Here is a 25984-nt window from a genome sequence, read left to right on the forward strand (position 1 = left end):
TGCCCAGCACAAGGGCTCTCTTTCCTACCCATCACAGAGCGTCATGAATGACACTCCTGTAGCAAAACACAGGTCAGCAAGAAGAAAGCTAAAACAGATTAATCAAGTTTTATGTGCACAGGAGCCTTCAGAATGAAGACCCAGGTTAAATTATCCATTTTTATGCTTAGATTCTTGGAAGTGTAAAATAGCTTGTGCAGAATATGACTGGATAGAAAGTACGATTTATAGTGACGGAGGGAGAAGGAAGCCCAGCAAGGCCTGCTGTCCAGATTACCTTTGGTTCCTCAGCTGTAGCATCTCTCCTGTGGCCTCTTTCTGGAATGGTGGTGGGGAGGGTGGTTGGTCTTAGGACCTATAGTCAAAAATAAGGTCAGAGAATGTTACACAAAAAGATGGGGGGAGGAGATAGAGTAATATTTTTAGACTTTATGGCTGGCTTTGGGGAAAAAGGGTTTCTGAGTTCTATAACTTGCCTTTGGGAAAAAGTGTTCTAGTTTTGTATGATTTGCCTCAGAATAGGGGGTGAAACCAGTAGGTGTGCCGAAAGGTGAGAGGAACCTTGCTCCTGAGGCCTTCACTTTGTGCATCATGCACCCCGACCACTCGATGTAGCTATTCTCATATACATGCCAGACATATTTATGGAAAAACCTATGACTTTCAGGTAAAATAAGTTGGAATTTTCATAGTTCTGTGTCTAGCTAGAATGTTGCAAGACCCATCATCCTTACTATTTTGGGGTGATTATTTCTTTCCTGTTTTGTGTCTAGGGACCCAAGTAAAACTTGCCCAAAATGTTAGCATATCTAGCCCTGGCCAACAGCTTGGTGTTTCTTTTTTGGTTTCTTAAACCATTTTAAGTATATTTAAGTATACACTTCAGTAGTATTAAGTATATTCACATTGTTGTGGAACAGATCTCCAGAACTGTTTTCATCTAGCAAATCAAACTCAACCTATTAAAACAACACTAGTCCTTGATTGTCCCGAGGACCAGGCCCCGCCCTCCGTTGCCAGGTGGAGTCCCTCTCCTTGAGGCCTGCAGGAAAATTCAGCAGAACCTGAGTGCGCGGTGTGCGCTGGGGAGGCACTTTCACCTGAGGCGGGTTGAGTTGAGTCAGAATAAGGATGGCATCTCCTTGTAGAGCTTGTGAAGGTTCTGTCTTCCAGGTTACCCGTCTGTGACGTCACCTGGTCCTTGGAGCCGGGTGGAGGCATTGCATTAGGGCAGGACAGTCTAACAAGCCTGCTGTACTTATAGTTTCAGTCTCAAGCCCAGGATGGTTTGAGTTTGAGAGGCCCAGTGTAGCTCCACCTGAGAAGGTGCAGGACAGGCTGGACTGCTGGCTGCTTTCTGGAAGCTGACCTTGTGCCCCGTAGATGGGCATCTTGAAAGACTTAATGACAGCCCTCATTTGTGGGACGTGTTTAAGTTTGTAAAATGTTTATAGACAGCATTGCAGAAGATGTTTTTTTCCTCCCTGCAACCTGTGGTTTGGACCATGCGGGGATCATTATCCCCTTTTCCATAGCTGAGAGGTTAAGTAACTTGTTTGAGGTCACCTAGCTAATTAGTCAGGGCTCAAAGGCAAATTCTCAATCTCAGGATTTCCTACTGTAAAACCCATGTTTTTTGCTCGAATACCGTGTAGCTGCTGGAATAAGTATAGCCAGAAGTACTTACTTCTTGAGGGGGCACAGAAGGATGGGCAGGGCATGAGATGTGATCCCAGTAACATCCACTTGGTGCAGGGTGTTAGAAGAATGTGATCTAATACTGGAAGATACTCCCAGTGAGCCTCTCGCTCTTTTTTTTTCTTTTTTTGTTCTGGAGATTGAAACAGGACCTCGAGTGTGCCAAGCACATAGTCTGCCACTGAGCTACATCCCCAGCGTCAGCTCATGCCTCTTGATATTGTCCCATCTTGGGTGTGTGGGATCCCAGATGGTACACACTTTTGTTTTTCCTGTGTATTTCCTGTAGTACTGGTCACAGGAAGTGGGAGAGGCGCAAGCAGGGCTGAGAGAGGAGTCAGGTGTGACCCATGCAGTCCTCCCTCCACTTGGGAACCAGCTCAGGATGATTCCAGGATGTGACCAGGGGCACTTGTGTACTTTGCCTTGCTTGCTCATCAGGCAGGAGCCTCTTCTATGTCGTGTACACTTTGTAGGTGAATTGTTTTGCATTTACAGGGTATTTGAGCAGATGGTTGGTTTGTTTTCCAGTCTACAGCTGAGTCTAGAGTGTTCTTTGTGTTCTTTCCCTGTATTACCTGAGCTCTGATAGTCCCATTGTGTACTTTCCCCAGGAAACAAGCATTGTCAAGTAGAGCGTCCACAAAGATACCTTTTTCTCAAGTGGACTTGTAGTTATGTTGCCATGTACAGGTTGTTTGGTCACTTTTATTTTGTGCTTATAATGAGGACTAACAGTGAACTTCATGCTTTCTCTAATTGCAGATTCATGGGAAGTTTTACCCACAATACACATGGCCAGTTTCCCCTCCATTGTATCCAGCGATATAAGACATATGGTGCTTTTCTTTAGACCCTAGTGCATGAGTGCTAGAGGCAGGAGGGGCACCTGACCTTGACAGGAGAGGGGGGGTGAGGGAGATGGTTCTTGAGGTCCCAGGGTGGGTGATAGCTGTGTTCTGTCTTCATTCTCAGTGAGCAATGGCAGGCGCTGGTGAGCGCAAAGGCAAGAAGGATGACAATGGCATTGGCACAGCCATTGATTTTGTGCTCTCCAATGCCCGGCTGGTGCTGGGGGTGGGTGGAGCAGCCATGCTGGGCATTGCCACACTGGCAGTTAAGCGGGTAAGTGCACGCAACCAGGGCCAGGGGTGGGAGGTAGGAAGGCAGCCTTACCAAGTGGAACAAGGCTGTGATACTGCTAGTCTAACTTGGTACTGGAATTAGAGGAGACCTTAAGAGAATTCAGTAAGTCTGCTTCTTGGACTCTGCCTTAGTGAAATGATTGGAAATACGAGTTAATTTATCCTGGCAAGTAAAACTTGCAAATAACCTAAGAATCCTTCTTTAAAATAGTGGCAGTCCACCACTTGTATACTTCTGTTTTTACTTTTTTTGTTTTAAACATTTATCTCTACCCGCATTCTGTATATTTAGCTGTTTGTTATGTATTGCCTATATCTTCTGGTTAGACTGGAAACCGTGTGAGGGCAGGGATTTGGGCCTCTTTGGTTTGATGGTTCATTCGTAGCACCTAAAAAATGCCCAGCACACAGTATCCCAATAGTCAGCCTTCTTTATCTGTGGGTTCCACATCCATAGACTCAACCAATCACAGATTGAAAAAATTTAAAACTTGTCTGGGGGTTGGGGATATGGCTCAGTGGTAGATTGTTTGCCTTGACAATGTAGCATTTCCATTGCATTAGATATATTATAAGAAATCTAGAAATGATTTAAAGTATATAGCAAGGTGTAGTATGGTGCCATTTTATAGACGGAATTTGAGCATCAGAGGATTTTGGAATCCTCAGGATGTTCCCCTGGTACCAAGGGATGATTTTAACAGATTTTTTTTTTTTTTTTTTTGTACTGGGGATTAGACCCAAGGGCACTTTACTACTAAGCTATATCCTTAGTCCTTTGCATTTTAATTTTTTGAGAAAGGGTTTTGCCAAGTTGCTGAGAATCTTGCTAAATAGTTGAGGCTGACCTTGAACTTGTGATCCTCCTGCCTCAGCCTTCTGAGTAGCTGGGATTATAGATGTGCACTACCGTGCTTAAAACTATTTGTTAAATAAATTAATCATTGTTCAAAATTATGGTGTATTCATTATATATGAATGTACAGTCAGAAATCATGGAAGCATCCTAGTGATAGGAGGAAATGATCAAAATGATGTTAAATGAAAAAATTGTTTCAAAAGTACATGTAAGCATGGTGGTACATGCTTATAATCCCAGCAACGTGGGAGGCTGAGACAGGAAGATTGTAAGTTTGACTAACCTCAGCAACTTAGCTGGGGATGTAGCTGATTGGGGCCCCCCCCCCCCCCCCCCCCCGGGTTTAATTCCCAGTACGACCTCCACTTTAAAAAAAAAAAAAAACAGAGTAGTTGAGGGGGGATGTGGGTTGGTGGTAGAGTGCTTTCCTAGCATGTGTTAGGCCCTGGGTTCAATCCTGAGCCTTGGTAAAAGAAGTTGGCACTTACTAGAGCAAAACTTTAGGGGAGGGGTGTGTTGGAAGGAATAGAGGAGGGAAGGCGGGTGTATGTTCTGGGTCCTTTCTGCCATTTCAGATGTATGACCGGGCGATCAGTGCCCCAACCAGCCCCACCCGCCTGAGTCATTCAGGGAAAAGGAGCTGGGAAGAACCAAACTGGATGGGCTCCCCCGACTGCTGAACAGGGACATGAAGACAGGCCTGAGCCGGTCCCTGCAGACCCTTCCCACAGACTCTTTGGCCTTTGACACAGGTGAGAAAGGCTGGTACCCTGTTGGAACTGCCTCTGGATTGAGCCCTACTCCTTCGTTGCACAGACATTTCTTGAGCGCACACATCTGGGCATCGTGCAGGTACTTGCCCTTTGTGCCCAGCCCTTCCCTTTCTGGGGCTGAGGCAGCTGTGGACTGAGCAAGCATGGGAAGAGCTCACGTGCCTCTCTCTCTTGCTTTGGCAGATACATTCTGCCCGCCCCGGCCCAAGCCATTGGCCCGGAAGGGCCAGGTAGACTTGAAGAAGTCACGACTCCGCATGTCCCTGCAGGAGAAACTTCTTACTTACTACCGGAACCGGGCAGCCATCCCTGCTGGAGAGCAGGCTCGGGCCAAGCAAGCTGCCGTGGACATATGTGCTGAGCTCCGGAGCTTCCTACGGGCCAAGTTGCCTGACATGCCACTTCGGGACATGTATCTGAGTGGCAGCCTCTATGATGACCTGCAGGTAACACGGCAGTTCACAGAGGGTGGGACTGGGCTGACCAGAGACGGGTTCTCCTGCTCGTGGACCTGCCCCGCGCCAGCACTTGTCTTTTGCTACTTCTTTAACCCCTTCATTTTTAGTCATAGTCACAATTTGGAGAAGGTGTAAAAAACTGCTTCCTGTTCTTGTCCCCATCTCCTTTCTGGTTTCCTCACTATGTGGATTGCTTTGGTGACATGAAAGAATTCTTGGCTTATTCTTGTTGGGGAATGCAAGATGGTTGGGCCTGTGCGGGGAAGCATGTCCCTGAGCAGAGTAAACCCCTCCAAACCTTTTTAATTCTGCTCTGGCAGGTGGTGACTGCTGACCACATCCAACTTATCGTGCCCCTTGTGCTGGAGCAGAACCTGTGGTCATGCATCCCTGAGAGGACACGATCATGAATGTCCCTGGCTTCTTCCTGGTTCATCGTGAGAACCAGAGTACTTTCCTCGTGGCAGCAGTTACTGGGACGCTTGTCGTCGGGGGCTACCTCTCCCCAAAGACAGTAGCAGACACTTTTGAGAAGGTAGTGGCTGGCTCTATTAACTGGCCGGCCATAGGGTCCCTCTTGGACTATGTGATCGGCCAGCTCCACCTCCAGAGGCCCTGACACTTGAAGTGCAGTATGACGGGACAAACATCTTGTCATTGACTTCCTACCATCGTTGACCCTTGGTGACACAGTTTTGGTGGCCAGACCACACCAGCTAGCCCAGTATGACAACCTGTAGCGGCTGAGTTTGCGTCCTGCCAAGCACGTCTGCAGGCTTTGGACCAGGCTGAATCAGGCTGCCAATCGCTGTGCCTCAAGATACTCAAGGCCATATGCAAGTCCACTCCAGCTCTGGGCCCCTCACTGTCAGCCAGCTAACCAATGTCATCCTCCACTTGGCCCAGGAGGAGGCTGACTGGTCTCCAGATATGCTAGCTGACCATTTCCTGCAGGCTCTGAGGGGACTCATCAGCTACTTAGAGGCAGGAGTCCTGCCCAGTGCCCTAAACCCCAAGGTGAACTTATTTGCAGAGCTCACTCCTGGAGAAATAGACAAATTGGGATACACTCTCTATTGCTCATTGTCTGAGCTGGAAATGCTGCTGCAGACCTAGGGCAGTGAAGGCCAGAGCAGGGGTTGGGCGGTCAGGCACTGGAGTCACCAATGGAGACAGCTGGCTACATGGCTGGTGCCTCACAGGGTCCCTAGGTGCCTCCTGTCTTGCTGGTCACCTTCCTGGTCACTTCATGCTGATTAGAGTGACATCTCGATCTCCTATTTTCTCACCCAACCCTTTTTATTTTTGTTACCAAACACTGTGCTCCCTACTTCTCACCTTGCTCCAGACTTTTTTTTCTGGAATAAATTGAGGCAGTACAGTGCTGGTCTGAGTTGCTGAGACAACTTGGGTGTTGTGCATTTTGGCCCAGGTTTCCTTTTGCCTCTCCTGTTCAGTGTCTTTTCCTCTCTTGTTCACGCCTTCTTTTTGCTCTTGTCCTTGGAGCCTGTCTACCTAATCAAGGTGTTGCCTTTTAGTTGAATATCACAGAAGAGCTATGACTGCATGTTTGCAAGCTGAACTTTGCAGAGTGAGTGCTGAGAGAGTATTTAAGGTTTCTTGGGATGAGGCTGTTGGAACCAGCTTTTGACCCTGGTTCCTGGAAAAAAAATCCATTCTCCCTGCCCCCTCAACTCATATTCTTAAGTGCTGATAGCATCTCTCCTGGGAACACTGTATTCAGCCCACATAGGATAAATGGATGCGGAGTTATTTGGAGATTATATTTCTTAGTGACCACCAGCAAGATCACAGGATGGGATGGGAGGGATGGGTTCAGAGGGCCTGGTGGAAGGCCTGGTGAAAGGCCTGCATGCCCACTGTCTCTCTCTCTGGCTCTTCGAGTCAGACAGATGAGAGAGGGCTGGGCCTGTGAGGATGTTCACATGGATGCTGGTTTTTTTCTCTTTCCTTCTCTGTTGCCAATAGAACAAGGTCTTGTAGGAACAACAGCCTCAGCAGCAAAGGCTCAGTGTCAGCTGGAAAACCCAGCCCCGGCTCATGCCTGGTTCCGTGTTTTCTCCCCCAGTGGGCCCTGCCTTTCTAGAATGCTGCCATTGAGCCACGGACAGGCCCAGCAGCCAGCCCTTCTTCCTGCAGTGTCTGCCACAGCAGTGGGAGAGGCATGTTTGCTGAGCTCTCCAGGCATCTCCAGAGGCCAAGGGGCAGGTGTACATGCACAGCCTTCTTCCCCTGGTCCTGCCTTTCACTTGGCAGCCAGGCAGATCGTGCTGTGAGGGAGAGAGCACCCGGATAAAACTGCAGGAGAGGGAGGCTGTAATCCCCACATTCCTTCTTGTTTCCTGCTGCTAAAATTGCACTATTTGTGGCAATGTATGTGTATCCTGAGGGTGGGGAGGAGTGTTTGATACACATCAGTGTGTCTTCCTGTTTTGTGTTTTTTCCTCTGTTGGAAGCAAGAGGCTGAGAGCAGTTCTGTTTCTGATCTGCTTATTCAGTATTTAGTTCTCTCCCATCAAGTCTTTCATGAATTCTTCACTACCTCTCCAACAGTGAGATTCTGGGAAGCTCTCTGCAGCTGTCTCATTCCTTCCCTGACAGTGACATGAAATGATTCTTTAAATAGCACTGACACCTCAGCAACCCAGAGTTTAGGGTAGAGATAGATGCCCCCCCCCCCCCCCCCCCCCCGTTGTCAGACAAGAGAAGTTGAGAACTGGGTAATAGGGTAACCTGCCTATTTAGTCTCTTCTCTGGGAATCCAGTTGTTTCTTTTGTACGCACTGAGCAAACTGAAAAGATGGAGGCAGGACCTTGCGAGAGCTGGGCTTCTGGTTGTCCGTCAGAAGCATAGGGGAGTTTAAAACAGCTGGTGCCTAAGTACCACCTGTGACTGGTGTAGGGAGGGGCGGAGCCTGACTGAGAGCTCCGCCAGAGCCCAGCAGAGTGGAGGGCTGATAGCAGCAGAAGCAGACTCTTGTTGAGATAACGGATTTGGTTTCCCTGCTATGAGTATTATAAAACTTAAAAATTTCCTAAGCTGCCATCTCTGACTAAATTCTATATGAATCATTGGAAGGAACTCAAAAAGAAGGGGAAAAAAAAAGCTTTAAAGACCCTTAAGATTTCAGGGAGTCCAAATTATCAAAGGCAAGCATAACCGAATTTAGGAAAAGAAATGAGTTGATTTTCCTATCTTTCAGGGCAACTCTGACTTAGTAACTATGTTTCACAAAACCATAACTTTACCATCCTACAAGTAAAAGCCTCTTACAAGTGCTTAGTAGGAGCTTGGCCCTGTCTCGGTGGTCAGCTGAAGGACTGGGCTGGCTGTCCTCTTGCCATTTTCCTCACAAAATGTGAATGAAGGCCAAGTGCTCTGAGCTGCTTGGACGGAAGAGAGCAAATTCTGCCTTTTTTTTTTTTTTTTTTTTTTTTTAAATCTTTGGGGAAGATGCAGTGGCTATCCCCATCACTCTGCCTCTCTGTTCAGTAACTCCCACTTTCGCCTTGAAGGAACAGCAACTGCTCTTCCTTCTCCCTCTGGAGACCATTTTGGCACCATCTAGATTAGGCAGCCATATACTTGTGCTTGATGCCAAAAAATGCTCTCACTGTTATCTTGAACACCTGAAAATTCCATGTTTATTTTGGTTCTTCCCTGTTTTGCCTCTTCCTAAAAATGGTTCTGGATAGCAGTATTTTTCTTTTTATACTTGGTTGATTAAAACTAAAGAAATGGTGAAGCTCATGTTGAAAAAGCTATGTTGAGGCGGTCTCTTGGCATCTGGGTCTTGGCCCTTGTTTGTCCACCTGTTCACATTCCTGATGAGCTGATTTTGCTTCCTTGTTTTTCTGCTTGAGCTCAAATGGTTTAATGAGGAAGCATAATCTTCAGGATCTGGGCCCTGGGAGGCTCTGAGGGGGTGTCTGTAGGAAGGCATCGCCTTCTTGTGTCCAGAGCTTTCTGCACAGTACACTCTCATTGGGTGTGAGACTTTGCCCTCTTGCCTGAAGTTGAAGGCCAAGGAGAATGACAAGAAACCTTAGGACTAGAGCTGATTCCTGCCCCAGGTCGCAGGATGTAGCCTTTTTAGACATTATTAAGAGTGGCCAAAATACCAGAAATGTGGGTTCTGTGGTGAGCTGCATATAGGGTGTGTTTACCTTTTCCTTTTGCTTACCTAGTAGTCTCTTTAAGTTCTTGGTCCCTGAGGCCAGGTCCACAACTTGCCTTCCAGTCACTTGCCTGCTCTTCAGTGGTGGTTGATGTTAACCAATAGATTGGAATCCATCACCAGTTGTGTCCTGTCTTGGCTAGGACTATATAGGAGCAGCTTAGCCCTGAGACCCAGAGAACCGTTATACTTTTTTATCCTTGAGGAGGAAATTAAACTGGGAACACAGAGTTGTTCTACAGCTTGGGAAGAAGAAAATAAAAAAAATCTTTCCAACAATGGTGACTTTTCCTGTGTGATATGGGATACTTTACTATGGGAGTGCTGGGTCCTCATTTTCAGTCTGAAGCTGACATGCTTCACCCAAGTCTTCATAATGGAAAGGGTGGGACAAGTTTTACCTCTGGATTCATTTTTCTGTGGCCTTGGAGTGTTAAAACCGAGGAAGTGTTACTTCTTAAATTCTCAACCATTTGCAAGGTCATCTATCAGAAAAAAGGAGGGACACCCCTTCCCAGGGGGCCTGAGTTACACTTCTGAATAATGGCTCAGGATTCTTACTGTTTTTGCACTGAAAGACTAAAAGTTCTGTATGTCTCATGATATTCCACGCGGAAAGGAAAACCACACGTATGCCAGCATCCAGAATGCCTTGGATTGTGTTCTAGTTGCTGGTTTCCTGTGAATAAATAGTAAGGAGTCCTCTGCGGAAGTAGGTGATGTCATGGGGAAGAGGCATGGGGATTGGGAGGTCAGGGCCAGAAACCCGAGTTATAATAATAGTAACAATCACAACCAAGTGCCGGCCACTTAGGCACCGGCACTGTGCTAAGTGCTTTACATATATGGTCTCACTCCATTCCTGGGACGGGGATACTCGTTAAATCTCATTTTGCAGATGAAAAAAGAGGCTCAGAAAGGTATGTCACTTTGCCAAATGTCCCAGCTAATAAATGACAAAGCCAGCACTCAGAAATGGTATTTGAATGGCAGACACAATTGGAAGCGAAGGTTTCTACCTTTACAGGGCCGGGCTGTAGAGGGGGTTGGAGGGCAGGGAGGTTTCCCAGCACTCCGGCTTCCCGGGCGGCGGGGAGCTGGCCCTGCCCACTAGGACAACTGTTTCCAAACAACCCCAGCAAAACGACCCCGAGCAAGCTTCTCTTCACAGGGCCATTGGGATGCCTGGGAGCTGATCAGAACTTCGTTCTTAGGGGAGTCGAGCCTACGAGAACCAAACCTCCTGTCATAGACCGCGCGCATCACTTAGTAAAGCAGCAAACTTTAATTTCAGAGTGGGCAATGTGAAAACAGAACAGGGAGACAACATGCATCTTCCGGGCCTCGGGTTCAGATGAAGGTCGCAGAGCTGGCCCTGGAGGGTAGGTGGGCAGGGCTCGGGTGACCTGCCAATGAGGCACCAACAGGAGCGTCGTCGCAGTTCCCCTTTTCCGCTGCGGTCCTCGAGCCTACCTGGGGGGCCAGGTGTCACCCGCTGTCGGCTCCACTGGAAAGCAAAGGTTTGGGCCAGGTGACTTTCGGGGACCTTTCCGGGTGGGCAGCAGCCCAATCGGTCCGCAAGGGAGGGCATCTGGCGGGCGGGACCTGGGCTGCGACAGGTGGCTAGTTCCGGAAGAAAAGGCCCCAGGGGCCAGGCCCGGCTGCGATTATTTGGGACGTGCTGGGCAAAGCTGCCTGCTGGCGGAAGCCGGCCCGTTTTTGGCCGCTCCCCTACGGGCCGGGATGAAGGAGCCACTCTAGCTGGGTGGTCTCAGTCAAAAACTAACAGAGGTGCCCGCCCTGCGATGGCCGCCTACCCGCCCGGATCGTGGGCACCCTGGCTGAACAGCCCGCCTACCTCAGGCCCGGAACCAATAGGAACTCAAAATAGACATGATTCACCATGGACGGGCCAATCAGCTCGACGCGCGCTTCTCGTCAGAATCTCGCGCGATAACCAGACGGCCTCCTTCTTAAAAAAGCTTCCCTGGGATGAAAACTTCTCTCCCCGCCCTCTCGCTAACACCGGAAGCGAGGCGTGTCTGGGAGATCCCTCCGCGATCTACGGCGGCAGCGGGTGGGACGTGATTCTTGGGTCGTAGGGCTCTTGTAAAACAGTGCGTCCTTTTCCTTTCATGAGACCTTGAAAATAAGATCCTCTCCCTTCAAAACCACTTCCCCGACATACAGACTGGGCTGGCGCGGTTGGGGAGGTCGCACAGGTGCGAAAAGTGGGCTGATGGCGAGTCACGTGATCGCAGCGGAAGGATACACTTTGTGCTGTCAGTGACAGACAGGAGTCTATAAAGGACCGGCGGGCCTCGCCCCGGCCATTTCTGTTCCGTCCGCTTGTAAATGTAGAGTCGAGACTGAGTGCGCGCCTTCCCTCCTCCCCTCCCGCAGGGTGCGCGGCCACCATGGCGTATTAGAGGCAGCAGTGCCTGCGGCAGCGTTGGCCTTTGCAGCGGCGGCAGCAGCACCAGGCTCTGCAGCGGCAACCCCCGACGGCTTAAGCCATGGCGTGAGTACCGGGACGGGCTCCGCCGGCGGGCACCCTGCCCGGCGGGGGTTTTCGGTTGTCTGGGCGCGGCTTCCTGCGGGACGCGTCGCCGAGGGGAAGCGGGTTTACGAGCGCCCAGACGCGCGGTCCTTGTTTTGGCGTCTCCCGGGCGCGGGCGCTCCAGGCGGGGCACGGCGCCGGGACTCCTTCCCGGGCCTCCTTCCTGGGCCTCGGCGCTCCCGGAGCCCGCGGGGGTCCCGGCCGCCCCGCGAACGTGGCAGCAACCAAGATGGCGGCGGGGCCGTGAGTCACGGGGCGGGGCGGCGGCCGTGGCCCTATTTGGAAATGGGGACTAGCGCCTTCCCCGGGCGACCGGCTGCGGAATGGCCGAGCCTTCCCGGGCGTCCATTTTGTGCAACCTGAGCCGGAGGCGGGGAAGACGACACAATGGCCCTGGTGGCACGTGCTCCCGACTCGCCACCACTGTGGATTTCAGATTTGTCTTTTGACTTATTAAGTAAGATGATGAGGTTCCCAGCCCAGCACACCTCTAAGTGGGACTTGCCTTCTGATTCCCCAGGCTTTTCACGGCATCCAGCAGCAGCGTTGCTGTAACCGACAGAGACATCTTCGAATTAAGCACATTCCTCGATTCCAGCAAAGCCCCACAACATGACCGAGATGAGCTTCCTGAGCAGCGAGGTGTTGGCGGGGGACTTGATGTCCCCCTTCGACCAGTCGGGTTTGGGGGCTGAAGAAAGCCTAGGTCTCTTAGATGACTACCTGGAGGTGGCCAAGCACTTCAAACCTCATGGGTTCTCCGGCGACAAGGCTAAGGCGGGCTCCTCCCAATGGCTGGCTGTGGATGGGTTGGTCGATGCCTCAGACACTGGCAAGGGTGAGTGGGCCACATGCAGCTACTCTTGTGTGGCCATTTGTGATGGGTGTGGGGTTAGGGGCTGTTTTGTGTGTTCGGGTGACTCCCGTCACTCTTTACTCTGAACTCTTTTGCAGAGGATGCCTTCTCCGGGACAGATTGGATGTTGGAGAAAATGGATCTGAAGGAGTTTGACTTTGATGCCCTGTTGAGTATAGATGACCTGGAAACCATGCCAGATGAGCTTTTGGCCACGTTAGATGACACATGTGATCTCTTTACCCCCCTAGTCCAGGAGACTAATAAGGAGCCCCCCCAGATAGTGAACCTAGTTGGCCATCTCCCAGAAAGTTTAACAAAAGCAGACCAGGTTGCCCCCTATACATTCTTGCAACCTCTGTCCCTTTCCCCAGGGGTCCTTTCTTCCACTCAAGATCATTCCTTTAGTTTAGAGCTGGGAAGTGAAGTGGATATCTCTGAAGGAGATAGGAAGCCAGATTCTACTGCTTATGGTACCATGATCCCTCAGTGTGTAAAGGAGGAAGATACTCCTTCAGATAATGACAGTGGCATCTGTATGAGCCCAGAGTCCTACCTGGGCTCTCCTCAGCATAGCCCTTCTACCTCCAGGGGCTCTCCTAATGTTAGCCTGCCATCTCCAGGTGTCCCTTGTGGCTCTAACCGCCCCAAACCTTATGACCCTCCTGGGGATAAGATTGTAGTACCAAAAGTAAAAGGCGAGAAGCTGGATAAAAAGTTGAAAAAAATGGAGCAAAACAAGACAGCAGCCACCAGGTACCGCCAGAAGAAGAGGGCGGAACAGGAGGCTCTCACTGGTGAGTGTAAAGAGCTAGAAAAGAAGAACGAGGCTCTGAAAGAGAAGGCAGATTCTCTGGCCAAGGAGATCCAGTATCTGAAAGATTTGATAGAAGAGGTACGCAAGGCAAGGGGGAAGAAAAGGGTCCCTCAGTAGGGTAGTCAGGAATGCTCTGCTTGTACATAGGTGTCTCGTGCTGAAGCGGTGTTGTAATAAATTATTTTGTAGTGAAAGTAACAGTACAGACTTACTGTGTTTCTTAATTCTGGTAAGTAACCCCTCTACAAGCACCCCCCACTTTGTATTTTCATTACAAATGAGCCTGGAGTGAGGTATCTTCAACTCCACTGGGCATGTGTCCTCAGATTGTGGGTTCTTTCCCTCCCTAGGGCAAAAGGCTGTTGGGCCAGTTGCATGGAGACCTTGTGCTTTTTACTCAGAACTGAGACAGTTGGCAGGGCAGGAGGGGCTGCCGGGGCTTCACCTGTTCTCTTGTCTGGCTTGGCACCAACATCTGTCAGTATCAAGATGAGGTCATCCAGTCCTTCAGCACACAAGAGGATTAGGTTCCTCTTAGAAGATTTTACGTTCCATGGAGGCCTCTTGGGGACACATTCCTGAGAGCAGCTCCCTGTGGTAATGAGGATCATATTCCCCACATTTAGATTCAGTGGAGGGGAAGGTTAACAGCCGCATGGCTGAGATGAAAGGTTTAATGTCCCCAGGAGGTGTAAGGAAGCGAGACTTAAGGATCTGGCCCAACTGGCATGTTGGGCGCAGGGCCCTGCTCCCCTTTTTTCGCTTTGAGTGGGAAGCTACCCATACAGGTTGTGTAGGTGTGGGTAAGAGGGAGGTGCTAGGCAAGGCCGGCTCCTTTGTCTCTTGCCCACAGCTGTCTACTGCAGGCCTCTAGAAATCAGGCTCGCTCATCACCTGGGCAGCCACTTAGCTAAGTGGGGAATTGCTGGTTGAAAAAAATGACCAATTCAGCTGCTTTCATAGATACTGTAAAATTATGCTGAGTCCTTTTTTTAAAAGAATTTCTAAAATTTTTTAGTTGGAACATCATATGAGGTGCTGAGAGTGGAACCCAGTGCTTCACCTGCTAGGCAGGCACTCTGCTGCTGAGTACAGCCCCAGCCCCCTGAATGCTTTTCTAAAATGAGGTGACAGGCTCAGTTGATTGGCTAGTGGGTGGTATGACTCCAAGGCACTTTAAATCCATGGGCCCCAGGATTTCTTAAGACAGCCATGTGGTTGTGGGGGTGACACTTGAGCTAGGGACTTGGAAAGTGAGGGCTGTGGTGGTGAGAATCTGGTTTCTTAAGATTATTCCACAGATTAAAGTTCTCTACACCGACTTGAGGTGAGTAGGAAGCCTGAGGCCCCCCTCATTGGCACAGTGTCGTCGCTGTTTTGTGCTTGAGTCCTGTTACTCTGTAGATTATTCCCCAAGATAAGAAATTAAAACCTACCCTTAACGCTGGCTGTAGGTAGCAGGTGTCCTGGGGGCAGTCCTCATCTTGGGAGTGGTGGTGTGACGGGAGTGCACTTGAGTTGAGGTGGATAGCAGCTCTGGAAGTGACTCAGCCACCCTGATGAGGCCCAGGTCAGGGTGGGGTGCCCTCATTTGGCAGGTGGCAAGAGCAGCATAGCCTGAGGCTGGCTGTGCTCCTGGCTCCAGCTAGGACCCCTGACCCTGAGGCATTCCATTTTTACGGGGAGGGGCAGGGAGCATCTGGGTCTATGGTGGTGGGTGTGACCTTGTTAGGAAGGGGCCCTCCAGCCTGGTCTGCCTTTCGCTATGAGCCAAGTTAAGCGCTGAGCCAGCTAAGCTGCTTAAAGCAGTAACAGCTGTCTAAGGAATGTGGTCCCCCCTCACGTCCCATCATTAGATAGTACCTTCTGTCCCTGCCTGACCTGGATGAACAGTAGGTTGAGCTTCCTAGAGCAGTTAGAGGCCATCTGGAAATGTGACTGATTCCAACTGCATTTTGGAAGTTACAGCCTCCTGTGTCCCCACCTAGGGTGAGAAAATAGTAAAGGCCTATGTGTGTGGATGGCAAACTCAAAAATTTCTTTTGTAGATACAGCATGCCCTTGCTAAGTATCAGGCCCTGAGTTTGTGTGCTAGGCAAAGGCTGTTACCGAGCAAACTGCCACTCCACCTCCAGCCTACCCATCACAGGACCTACCAGAAGCCGTGGGATCTCGGGCTAGGGGAGGGGTGCTTTGTAGAGGCAGGTTCACAAGAGACCAATGGAGGGTCCTCCGTGGGGCCATTGTGTGACTGAAGGGGTTCATTATTCCATGTGTACCTGTCCTGCACTGCCTGCTGGAAGGGCCCCGTCTCCCCCTGTGGTGGTGTAGCCTAAGTACAGCCTGCTCAGACTCATAAATTAGGTGCTGTGGGGAGTTTGAGGCATTGCTCTTACGTTCTTCCCAACCATGCCTTCCGTTTGCCTGCAGCAAAGCTCCTAGCAGCTGCAATTGTTATTTTTGCCTCCAGGGCCACAGCTGCAGCAGCACAGCCCTGGGGAGGAGGCGGAGAACAGCTCCCTGGAGGTCATCTACCCTGACGCTGAGCTCCTAGATTCATGCTGGGAGATGGGGGAGTTCCAGAGGAGCTGGAAGACCTCCCATAGAAGATCAGCAGCGCACACCCAAGTCCACGTTTATTTCAGCCCAGAAGCCCACCCAGAAGCTGCCTTTCTGCTCCTGGAGGTATAGCCTTCAAGGGCCCAGTACCTGCAAACAGCCCAGAGACCTCACCTGGGCAAAGCAAAAAGAAATATTCTTTTCTGGCAGGTGCAGATGGCTCCTCCCAAGCCTGCAGAAGTCAGCTCCAGGGCTTCCAGCTCATTAGCTCCATTACTGCCTTCCTGTGGCTCCAGCTCTGGGGCTTCCTTGAACCCAACTGGTCCTGCATCGCCACCTGCTGGCCGTGCCTTGCATGGTTGAGTCCCAGGTCCATCAGAGGCAGACAAGTCCTAGGAGGATGGGCCCAAGTGCCTCACCTCTGCTTCCCTACAGGAAGCCTAGCAGCCAAAGTATTCTTGCTGGAACTTCTGGAAGTCTTCCTCAGTGAACACAGTACCCTCAGCTGCCTTCTTCTTCTTAGTCTTGGTCACAGGTCGGTCACAGGCCTTGCGGCCCTGGTTTTGGCGCAAAATCTAGAAAGTGTAGAGTGAGGGCAAATCACTTCCATTATCAGAAGAGCAGACCAAGGCCACAGGAGAATATGGCTCAGGGTAGGGCCGGACCAGCCTCCGCCCAACCACTATGCTGACCTTTAGGGGTTGGTCCAAATTCCACCCTGTATTCAGAGCTGAGATAGCTTGGATTCAGGGGAATGGCCTCAGGCATCCCTCTCCAGGTCCCTTCCTACAGCCTGTAATCCAGGACAAACCTGCTGGGTCACAGACTCCTCCACCACGCTTCTCCTGCTGGTCATAAACTTCAGGTTTGCTCTGAGGTAGTCTTGACACTCTCGCTTCTGGTACTCAGCTGTGGGTGGCACGCAAGGAGCCTCATTTTAGATGTACTCTTTGGAAGTTTTCGGGGTCCCTAGCCCTGCCAAAGGCCCCATCATCCCTTCCCTGGATAACTGCAAGTCTGGGCACTTTTTGACCAAATCTGTTCTCCACACAGATCCTGCTAAAGCCTCACCTCTACACCCCTGGGGCTCCCAGTTGGTCAGGACTCATTCAACAAATAGGTTCTGAGCACAAACATGCCAGGCTCTGTTCTAGGTGTTGGGCACACAGTAGGAAACAAAAATGCCTGACCTCATGGAGCTTATACTCTAGTGAGAAAAGAAATGGGAGACCAGGTAAACTATTTCTGAGAGCCATTCACTTTACAGAGAAAAATAGAATAGGAAGCAGAAAAGGGGAATGCCAGGGGTAGAGGGTTGCAGTTTCAATATGGGAAGGTCTAAGAAGCCAAATGTCACTGGAATGACAGAAGAAAGACCTAAAGGATAGAGTTGTGGATATTTGGGGGAAGGGAGCAATCAGTTCAAAGACTAAAGCAGAAATGTGACCATGTGTTTGAAGAACAAAGTGGTTGGTGTGGGGAGGAAGCAGGTCATGCAGGGCCTCACAGAACACTGAAAAAACTCTGGCTCTTACTGAGCACGCTGGGAGCCACGGAATGGTGAAGGTAAAGGAAACAGGCCTGAGGATTGTTCAAGATGGCCTTGGTTGCTGATTAGAAGGCGCCTACTGGGCGAGGGGTGGGTGGAAAGCAGAGACCAGCAAGGAGGCTCTGGCAATAATCCAGGCAAGAGATAAGGCATCTAGACCAAGGGCAGCCACAGAGGTATTCCATTGGTTGGCTGCCAAGGCTCGCTGTTCCTTGTACCATCAATTATGTGCCCAGCCCTGGGGGGACACCACGGCCACACACAAGGTCAAGGGAAGTCAGTGGTGTGAGGAGGGAACTCCAGTAACAGGGTGGCGAAGAAAAGGGCTGAATGGGCAGGAATGACCTCTTGGGGATTGGGCTCCTTTGCACAGCGTACGTCACTGATGCTCCCTTAGGTCTCACTGCCCGCTTCCACGCCTGCTCCTGCTGCTTTGTCCTTGCAATTGTAACTCCTGTAGCAAATACCGGAACACCTCTCATGCACCAAGCCCTGTGCCTACCATCCTGCCTACACCTGCTCTGCCCAAGGCTTTCTATCCGTTAATAGCAGCACCACCCCTAGGACGTTCTAGAAACTGGGCTCCCTCTTCGCAGTGAAGTCACCACTGAAGCCCACCAATGCTCCCTCTATGTATCTTACACCTGCACATTTCTCTTGTTATCTGCTGCTATCACCGCTGCGCCGGCCACAGCACCTCCCACCTAAATGAAGCAAAAGAGCAGGATTCTGGAGACACACTGCCTGGTTTCCACCTGTTTCATCTGGGAAGGTGTTTGTTTCTGCATCTCTAAAATGGGGGTGACGGCTGTGCCAACGTCACAGGGTTGGTTTGAGGATCAAATGAATTACCATTTGCACAGGGCTTAGAACAGCACCTGGCAAGGTATTAACTGTCAAATGCTCCGTCTTAACATGCTACCTTCACCAGTCTTTCAGATTTTTAAAGGCCACAAGTTCCCTTCTGACTCAGGACCTCTACACATGATGTGTTTCCTAGAATATTCTTCTACCTTTCACCTGGACACTCTCACACCTCCCGTGTCATCCTAAATGTTACTTCCTCAGGGAAGGCGGACTTGACCTTTTAGTCTCAATCCCTCTCGGCGCACCGTGGTCTCTTACATCCCCGCCAGGACTGTGGTCCAGGAGGGCGCGTTACTACGTGTTTCCTCCACCTCCGTGTGTCCATGCCCGCTCCGCTCCCGACACGACAGGTATTCTAGCAACACCCAGGGAACGTTTCCAGTCCTGCTTCAAGCGCTTCTCCTCCAGGGCCGTCCCCGAACCCTTCCCCAACTCACCCAGCGCCGACTTGGGCACCTTTCCCTTAGCTGAGTTTCGCAGTTTCTGGGCCTGGCTCGCCTTCGCCTTCCGAGCCCGCTTCGCCCGAGTTCCGCTCGGTTCGGCCTGGCTTGGCGAGGCCCGGGAGGCTGTCGGGAAGAGAGGAATGGGCTTTGGTGGTGGGGCTCCCGTCACGCTGGGCTAAGTCCGGCCCGGGTCATTCCTCACCCCGGGGCTTCTGCCGGCGGCCCCCACCGTCCTCCTGCCCTCGCCGGTCGACCCCGGGAAATCCCTCCTCACCCTCGGATTCCGCCAGCAGCTCGAGACCCCTTCGCAGCAACGCGGCCGACATGACTGCTCCCGGCCCGGCCCACACTACTTCCGTCCTGGCGGCGCTGCGGGTCTCCGCGGAAACCCGAGGCGAAACGAGGGTTCCGGAGTGGACGGGCGGAAGTGCCCCCCCCCTTATATAGGACGCATGCGTTAAAGTTTTACTCCAGCGCGGAGGGAGGGGCGGGAACTGGGAGCGGACCGACGAGGAAGGACACATCAGTAGTCCAATCCTAATCCAACAGGCTCCTTGCGCGTCAAACCACGCCTTCTCCCGGAAGTTCCCTGCAATAGCCCAGCCTGGTTGGTCAATTCTTTCGGGTCCCGCCTCTCCGCAGCGGGCGAGGCGGGGCGCGGGCCGAGCGTTGGCATTCTCTAGTTTTAGGACGGGAAATTGTGAGGCGCGTTTAATTGCCAATGCTTGGATCCTTGCCGGCGACGTGCCGCAAGGATCGAGCACAGCGTGGGATCCATCCGTCCTCCATTAAGCCAGACATTAAAGACGTTTGCAAAAATGCGGAATAATGTATTTTTGTTTTGAAAAAAATAGTTTTTTCTTAAAATGTTTGTTATCAATGAGTTTTTTCTGTTTAGTGAATTAAATATTTAAAATATTTTGTTCTAGTTTCTAATGTGTTAAAGATCAATAGATCAAAAGTTTTTGGGGGCCTTAAGTTTTTAAGAGGGTAAAGGACGTTTTAGACCCCAAGCTCCGAGCACCTCTGGCCTAGCGATGGCTCTCCTGGTGGGAAGGAGCCTGCTTGTTCGCGGTTCCATGGGCAGCTCCTAGCCCAGCGCTGGCCTGCAGGAGGCGCGCAGCACCATTCGGTAAATGAGTAGCAAATGAAAAGGGGCGACTGACTTCACTGGGCAAACATGTTCTGAGGGCCTTCTGTACACCTGGCACCATAGCCTGGGACACTGAGATGCCTCAGCTGGTTCTCCCTGGTAGACCTGACGGTCTAACCTTCAGCTAGTGCCCAGGGAGACCGCATTAATAACAAAATGTACATCCAGGGTCAGGGTCCTGCCTGCTTTCCCCACTTTATAGATTAGAACAAGCTGAGGAATCAATCCAATGAGGTCACAGGTAGTGCCATGCCTAGGCATCAGCACAGACAGAGACTGATTTGGATACTCCTGCACCAGCCACCCAGGAAGCAGCGCTGTGGTTCTGCATGGGGCCCTGCAAGCCACCGGGACAGGAAAGCCCTCGGAGGATGAGGAGGAACTGACCCTGTGTCGGGGTGGAGGATGTTGGAGGCTGGAGGATGCTGTAGGGAGAACCTTTCCCCTTGACACAAGAGTGCCCCACAGAAGAGGAAGAGGTGACAGAGGCAGAATGGGCTCAAGGGCTGTGCTTTTTAATTTTGTCCCAAGGACCCTTGGGGGCCCTGGAACCCAGTCATGTGGTCAGACAGGTGTCTCTTTCTTGCTTATAAAATAACCAAATTGTTTTCCTATGTATATTTGTTGTTTTTTTTTTAGTTGTTTAGTTGTAAATGGACACAATACCTTTATTTTATTTATTTATTTCTATGTGGTGCTGAGGATCAAACCCAGTGCCTCACACGTGCTAGGCAAGCGCTCCACCTCTAAGCTACAACCCCAGCCCACGTTTGTTGTTTATTGTCTATTTTCCTGTCCCCGCCCTACCCTCAGCTCCAGGAGGTCGAGAATTGTTTTACTGTTATACCCCTAGTGCCTGGAACAGTGCTTGGCATATAGTTAGTGCTTCGTAAAGGACAGGATGGAGAAAGGATGAGTTTGGAATGCTAGTGGGCAGTCGGCTGGAGATGCCCGGGAGGTCATGGGCTGTGGGATGTGCCGAGGAACAGAACTCAGCAGGGTAAAGGACCAAGTTGTCTCCTTCAGATGTGGCCTGGTCAGCACGTGGTCCCAGGTGGAGGAATTCTCTGTATTCCAATGTCCCTGGGGCTGGGTGGATCTACGTGGGTCTGGGTGGATCCCTGTGTGTCCCCTGCCCAGCCAGGCACTCGGTGCTCCACCACCCTGGAGGGGAAAGGAACTGATGGATGGAGGGGTGCTGGATGCTATTTCTGCACCTGCACCACTAGGTGGCGCTGCAGGACAGCTTTCTTGCCCTCTTCTGGCGCTGCCCTCTTGAGAGCCTCAGCCCCAGTGTGGGGCCAGATGGCCCCTCGGCCTGGGCTGGCTCTTTGCCTCTGGCACTGTATGGCCAGGCTCCCTGTGGTCCCTGTCCTGCAGCCTTTCCTGCTCTGGGTCAGACGTCCCTCCCAGGTCTGGCCAAGATGGGGAAACTGGGGCAGAATCACCAGGTTGACTGCCGATGGAAAGGGCACAGAGGACAGCTGGGCACTCAGCACTGGGGGGCGACGGGGCTGTGTGACCCTAGGTAATCCTTAGCAGAGCCTGGGCTTCCTCTTCTAGGTGAGTGTAGGAGCCTCGTAAGCACCTGGAACAGGGCTGGGGTGTGCTGGTGCCCGGGACCACCCACAGACAGACCTACCCACTGCCGTTCCGTGTCCTCCGAATCCAGCAAGAGCCAGGTGGGTGCGGCAGCCCCTCGGGGCCAAGTGGGCCACTCTACAGCCTACCTATGGATGCCCACTACCTGCCAGGCTTGTTTTGGGCGCTCAGGGTGGGCAGCTGCTTCTTGTGGGTCTCCCTGTGGGGATGGTGGGTCAAGAGGACTCACAGCAGGTCCTGATCCTGGCTGTGTGGCCCTGGGAGAGCTGCTTTACTGCTCTGAGCCTCAGTTTCTGCATTGGGTCCCTGCCAGGCCCTGGCTCCACCCCTGGGTGTCCCGGTATGTGCTCAGCTGGGGCCTCTGACCACATAGAGGCACCATCAGGGTAAGCGGAGGGGTGGGCACCCTCTAGCCCCTGGGGCCCCTGTACCCCATCCCTGTCTTCTTCCTGGCCTTGCGGGACCCAGCTCTGCCTGGGCCCCAGGCTCAGGGGGGCGTCTTCTAGGAGGCCTCCGGCGTGAGCCAGCGTGCGAGTGTGTGCGTGGAAGGGACGCGCAGGAGCTTTCTGACCCGAGAGTTGGGGCACTCGGAGTCCTGGCTTCGCTCTGCTTTCTTCGTCCCATCCTTCCCTTCACCTCCTGGTCCTATCTCTGGCTCTCTGGCTCTCGGGTTCTGTCCCTGCCTGCTCTCTGTCCCTGTGTCTCTGCGTCCTCTCTCTCTTCTGCCCACTCCTGGCCTCTGGCCACCTTCAGATGGAAAACCGGGTGGAACTTGCAATGGCCTTTTCAGGCCGAGGGTGAGTGCACCTCCCTGCCCCACGCCCGTGCCTCCCTGGCCGTCCGCGGCTTTGGAGAGCTCAAGGGGAACCGCCTCTGCGGATGGGCTCTGGGCCTCCAGGCCTCTGGGCCTCTCAGCCTCTCCGGGCCGTCTCCCTCGGTCAGCGGCTCTTTCCTGAGGGTGTTGCTGTGTCTCACCAGGGAGGCTCCAGGTTCCCTTTCTCCTGACGGCCTGGCACCAGGCCATCGCCCCTCCTCTGTTCCCCAGAGCCACGTCCCCCTGTGGTAGGAGAGGAGCCTTGGGAGGTGGCAGTGCTGGTGGTTTCCGGGGCCTGGGAATGACACAGGGACAAGGCTCACGCAGCCGTGTGCCTGCAAACGTGCCACCTTCCCTCTCTGGGCCTGTCGTCTCCTCTCAGGACCGGCCTTTGAGAAGTGTCCTCCAGTTGTCCTCCTGGGGAGGGTGGCAGGCCCAGGCAGGGCTCCTGGCTTGCGGGGCAGTACTTTGGAACCAGCCTGCATAAGTTTAAATCCGGGCTTTGTCACTCACTAGTTGTGTGACCTTGGACAAGTCACATAACCTCTCTGTGCCTCAGTTTCCTCATTTGTGAGTTAGATATGATAGTCCCCACCTCACAGTCCCTTGCACTTGAGGTGTTGCCCTTGCCGTTGCACCGGACGCAGAGCAGCGCTATACGTTCACAGACCCGTGATGGCTCGCTGGGTTGCCGGTGGGACCTGTGTCCACAGCCCTGAGCCAGACCTGCACAAATATGTGGCACAGGGTCTCCATGTCCTGGGGTCAGTGCCCCATAGGTGGGAGGCCACAGAGGACGGCTCGGGGGCCTGGAATTGGAGGACTGTTCAAATGCAGCCTTTGCCAGGCACAGCTGTGTGTCCTCAGGGGCTGCACCACCTCTCTGGGCTGGGTGGGGTGGGCGGGGCTCCCGCAGGGTGGAGGAGGGCTCCGCTGGCCGCGTGCTCACCGCCCAGTGAGGCCTATGTGTGACCCTGGGGCTTGCCGGGTTCAGGGTGGCACCCCCAGACAGCAGCAGCCCCAGGCCAGCAGCCCTGTGGGGGACCCAGGAGAGGCCCCTGGGCTCCTTTTCCATGGATTTGGAGGTAAGAGGCTGGAAGGAGCTTCTGGGAATTCTCCAGGGAGGCCTGGGATCAGGCGGTGATGGGTGGGGGTCAAATGGGGTCTTTTCACTGGCTCCACCCCCGAGTGGCCAAAGACACAATCTGTACCAAGTTGCTGTGTGACGGGGAGCATACCTTCCCCTCTCAGGCCTCAGGTGCTCCTGGGATGCGAGGGGGTGGGTCCCAGTCCTGCCAGGCCCCCGGGGACACTGAAGGGCCGTGGGAGAGAGGGGTGAGCCGGAAGGCTTGAGGCCCCTCAAGCAAAGGCCCCTCTCTCCAGCCCCCTGGCCTCCCGGAGGCTCACCAGCAGAGAGCGGTCAGAGGGGCCACCGAAGGTGGGGCCCTGGGAGCCGGGCTCTGGGACGTGTCCTCACTGTGAAATCTCAAGTAAGTCCCTCTCTGCTCTGGGCCTCAGTGTCCCCATTGGGGCAGTGGGGACAGACTATCACCCAGGTGGGGCAGGAGTGCTGTATAGAAGTGCCACTGTAGGGCTTTGGAAGGGGAGCAGTTGGGGCTTGGGTTGGTCCTGGGACCTCAGGGGACTCAGGGATGAGGGGGATTCAGGTTCCCAAGTGGGTAGGTTGGGACTGGAAGGGTTCTATCCCTTTTAGCCTCAGCCCTTTAATTCTAATTATTTTTCCATTAAATTGCCAATTTTCAACACACACCTGGCATGGAGGCCCTGTTGTCCTGGCAACGAGGTGGGGGGAGGGGGCGTGGTCTCCATCTTCTGGCCGGCAGGGCTTGCCTAGAAATTCCCTTCTCCCGGCCCAGGGCTCAGAGCCTCTGGCCCGCAGCTTGGGGGACCCTGCCCCGAGGCTGGGTCTTCAGGGGCAGGATGGGGTAACCCTGCACAAATGCCCTTCCTGGCCGTGTTTTCCCCCTCTGTGACCTGGGGATGACAAGCCCTCTCTCGCAGGGCTGTCCTGAGGATCCAGCACCTCAGCGTCTGGGCCACCGAGGAGGCGGGCTGCCCTCCGGGGTGCTCCCACCCCTCCCCGTGTGGACTCCTGCCCTGGGGTCCCTGTCTCTGCTCCAGCTGTGGACAGGAGTGGCCCCGCCTGGCTCTCCTTCGGGAGCCTCTGACTTCATGCTGTCCTTTCCTTACCAGGGGGTCCCTCCTGCCGCCAGTGGAGCCCATGCAGGGAAGGACAATTCAACCGGCAGGAGGGGTGACTCTGAGGAAGTGGTTATGTCCCCTCTGCTCTCTGTCAGGAAGCCCAGATTGGGTTGTCATGAGTGTGATTAATCACACGATTGTGTTGTACTACGCTGTTACTCAACTGCTGTAAATGTTCATTCCAACTTTCCAGAACTTCTAGTGCACGCCCGTTCCCTCAACGATTTCTGATCTTTTATTTTACCTTTTAAGAAAACCCCTTTAGAAATAGCTGAGAGTATAAATAATAAATTAGCAATTAGGACAAGAGAGAGAGAGAGAGAGGGACAGCGAGTGAGCGAGATTGGGCACACGGCTGTTCTGTGCCGACCTTTTAGTCCCTAAGCTTCGGTGATTGTGGCAGTATATGGGGAGCCAAGAGGGAAGGATGTGGTGTATGTGTGGGGCGATGGCTGGAAAGCGCTTTTGAGTTTTGAATACTAGGCTGGTAAGAATGCATCCCAGCAAGAGCCAGGGTCCTGCACAAGCTGGGGGCCTGATCATGTGATCGAATTCTCTCACCGGTCACAGCAGGACATTCCCACCCTCTCCCCTATGCTCACCCAGCAGCCTCGGCCCTTAGGAGGGCACAGGAAATGAGTTCTGGCTGATGAAATGTTGGTGAAGGGGAGGGTGCCATCCCGAGCCTGGCCTGGCCTGGTCTTGAAAGCAACCTTTGCAATCTGTAGCTCATGTTCTTCGCTGCTGTGACCTTGGGAACAGATGTTGTGGGTGATGGGAGCTGTCCAGCCTATAAGCAATAAACCATTGTATTAAAATTCAGAGACTTCGGGTCTGCTTGTTGTAGCAGTGGAGCCTAACATATCCTGACTAATGCGCCTCTTGGTTCCCTCCTGATAATCTCTGGCGCCCCTCAGGAGGCCATGCTGTGCTCTGGGATGTCCTGTGCTTCAAAGGGCCCAGAGGCGGGATGAGAAAGGGCAGGCTTTGTCATGGCTTCTGAGTCCTGAGCCTGCGGGGCTGGTCCTCCTGAAGACTCAGTCATCACAGATGCACAAGGTGCAGAAGCCCAGGTCTCTGCTGCCCGTCCACCCTGGCCTGGAGCTTGCCTTCGGTCAGACCCTGGGGGCTTCCCCAGCTCTGGAGGAGGGAGCCTGAAGGTCCTGTGGTGTCTCAGAGGGGGACTACCAGGAAAGCAGCGTGGGGTGGGGCTCTCTGCCTCCCGCCATGTCCTTCTTGGTAGCTGGGGAGAGTCAACAGGCCCTGAGTCCCCTTTGACCACCCAGAGAAGGCATGAAAGGTCTCACTCTGCTCACCCCATGGGATGGGTCAGCGCTGGGCGGTTGGGGTTGTCCTTAGGCCCAGAGCTCCCAGCTGGTGTGTCCTGAGGGATGTGGCCAAGGGAGAGT

At 52.7% G+C, this 25984-nt stretch overlaps 4 protein-coding genes across 4 annotated transcripts in view; 3 read left to right on the forward strand and 1 right to left on the reverse strand.

The window, feature by feature from the left end:
- Positions 1-2614: 2614 nt before the first annotated feature.
- Positions 2615-6194, forward strand: Mief1 (mitochondrial elongation factor 1). The gene is given in 12 exon segments (XM_053743393.1): positions 2615-2823; positions 4278-4365; positions 4368-4454; positions 4659-4921; positions 5254-5323; positions 5326-5373; positions 5376-5418; positions 5420-5520; positions 5523-5567; positions 5570-5692; positions 5695-5790; positions 5793-6194. Coding segments are annotated over 12 exon segments (1365 nt in total). The 5' UTR covers positions 2615-2679; the 3' UTR covers positions 6050-6194.
- Positions 6195-11460: 5266 nt separating this feature from the next.
- Positions 11461-13563, forward strand: Atf4 (activating transcription factor 4). Its single transcript, XM_047551780.1, has 3 exons — positions 11461-11653; positions 12213-12530; positions 12647-13563. The coding sequence occupies exons 2-3, from the start codon at positions 12305-12307 to the stop codon at positions 13480-13482; spliced, it is 1062 nt and encodes a 353-aa protein (XP_047407736.1). The 5' UTR covers positions 11461-11653; positions 12213-12304; the 3' UTR covers positions 13483-13563.
- Positions 13564-15988: 2425 nt separating this feature from the next.
- Rps19bp1 (ribosomal protein S19 binding protein 1) lies at positions 15989-19218 on the reverse strand. Its single transcript, XM_047548058.1, has 4 exons — positions 19058-19218; positions 18778-18906; positions 16736-16833; positions 15989-16499 (listed from the first exon to the last, which is right to left on the reverse strand). The coding sequence occupies exons 1-4, from the start codon at positions 19107-19109 to the stop codon at positions 16365-16367; spliced, it is 414 nt and encodes a 137-aa protein (XP_047404014.1). The 5' UTR covers positions 19110-19218; the 3' UTR covers positions 15989-16364.
- A 2227-nt stretch (positions 19219-21445) lies between these two features.
- The window catches only part of Cacna1i (calcium voltage-gated channel subunit alpha1 I), a 110844-nt gene continuing 106305 nt past the window's right edge, over positions 21446-25984 (forward strand). The window contains exon 1 of the mRNA XM_047549160.1: positions 21446-21499. The gene's annotated coding sequence lies outside the window, so the exon portion shown is untranslated. The remainder of the gene's footprint in view (positions 21500-25984) is intronic.

This window comes from Sciurus carolinensis, chromosome 4, assembly GCF_902686445.1.
Source record: "Sciurus carolinensis chromosome 4, mSciCar1.2, whole genome shotgun sequence".
In the NCBI taxonomy this organism is placed as follows: domain Eukaryota; kingdom Metazoa; phylum Chordata; class Mammalia; order Rodentia; family Sciuridae; genus Sciurus; species Sciurus carolinensis.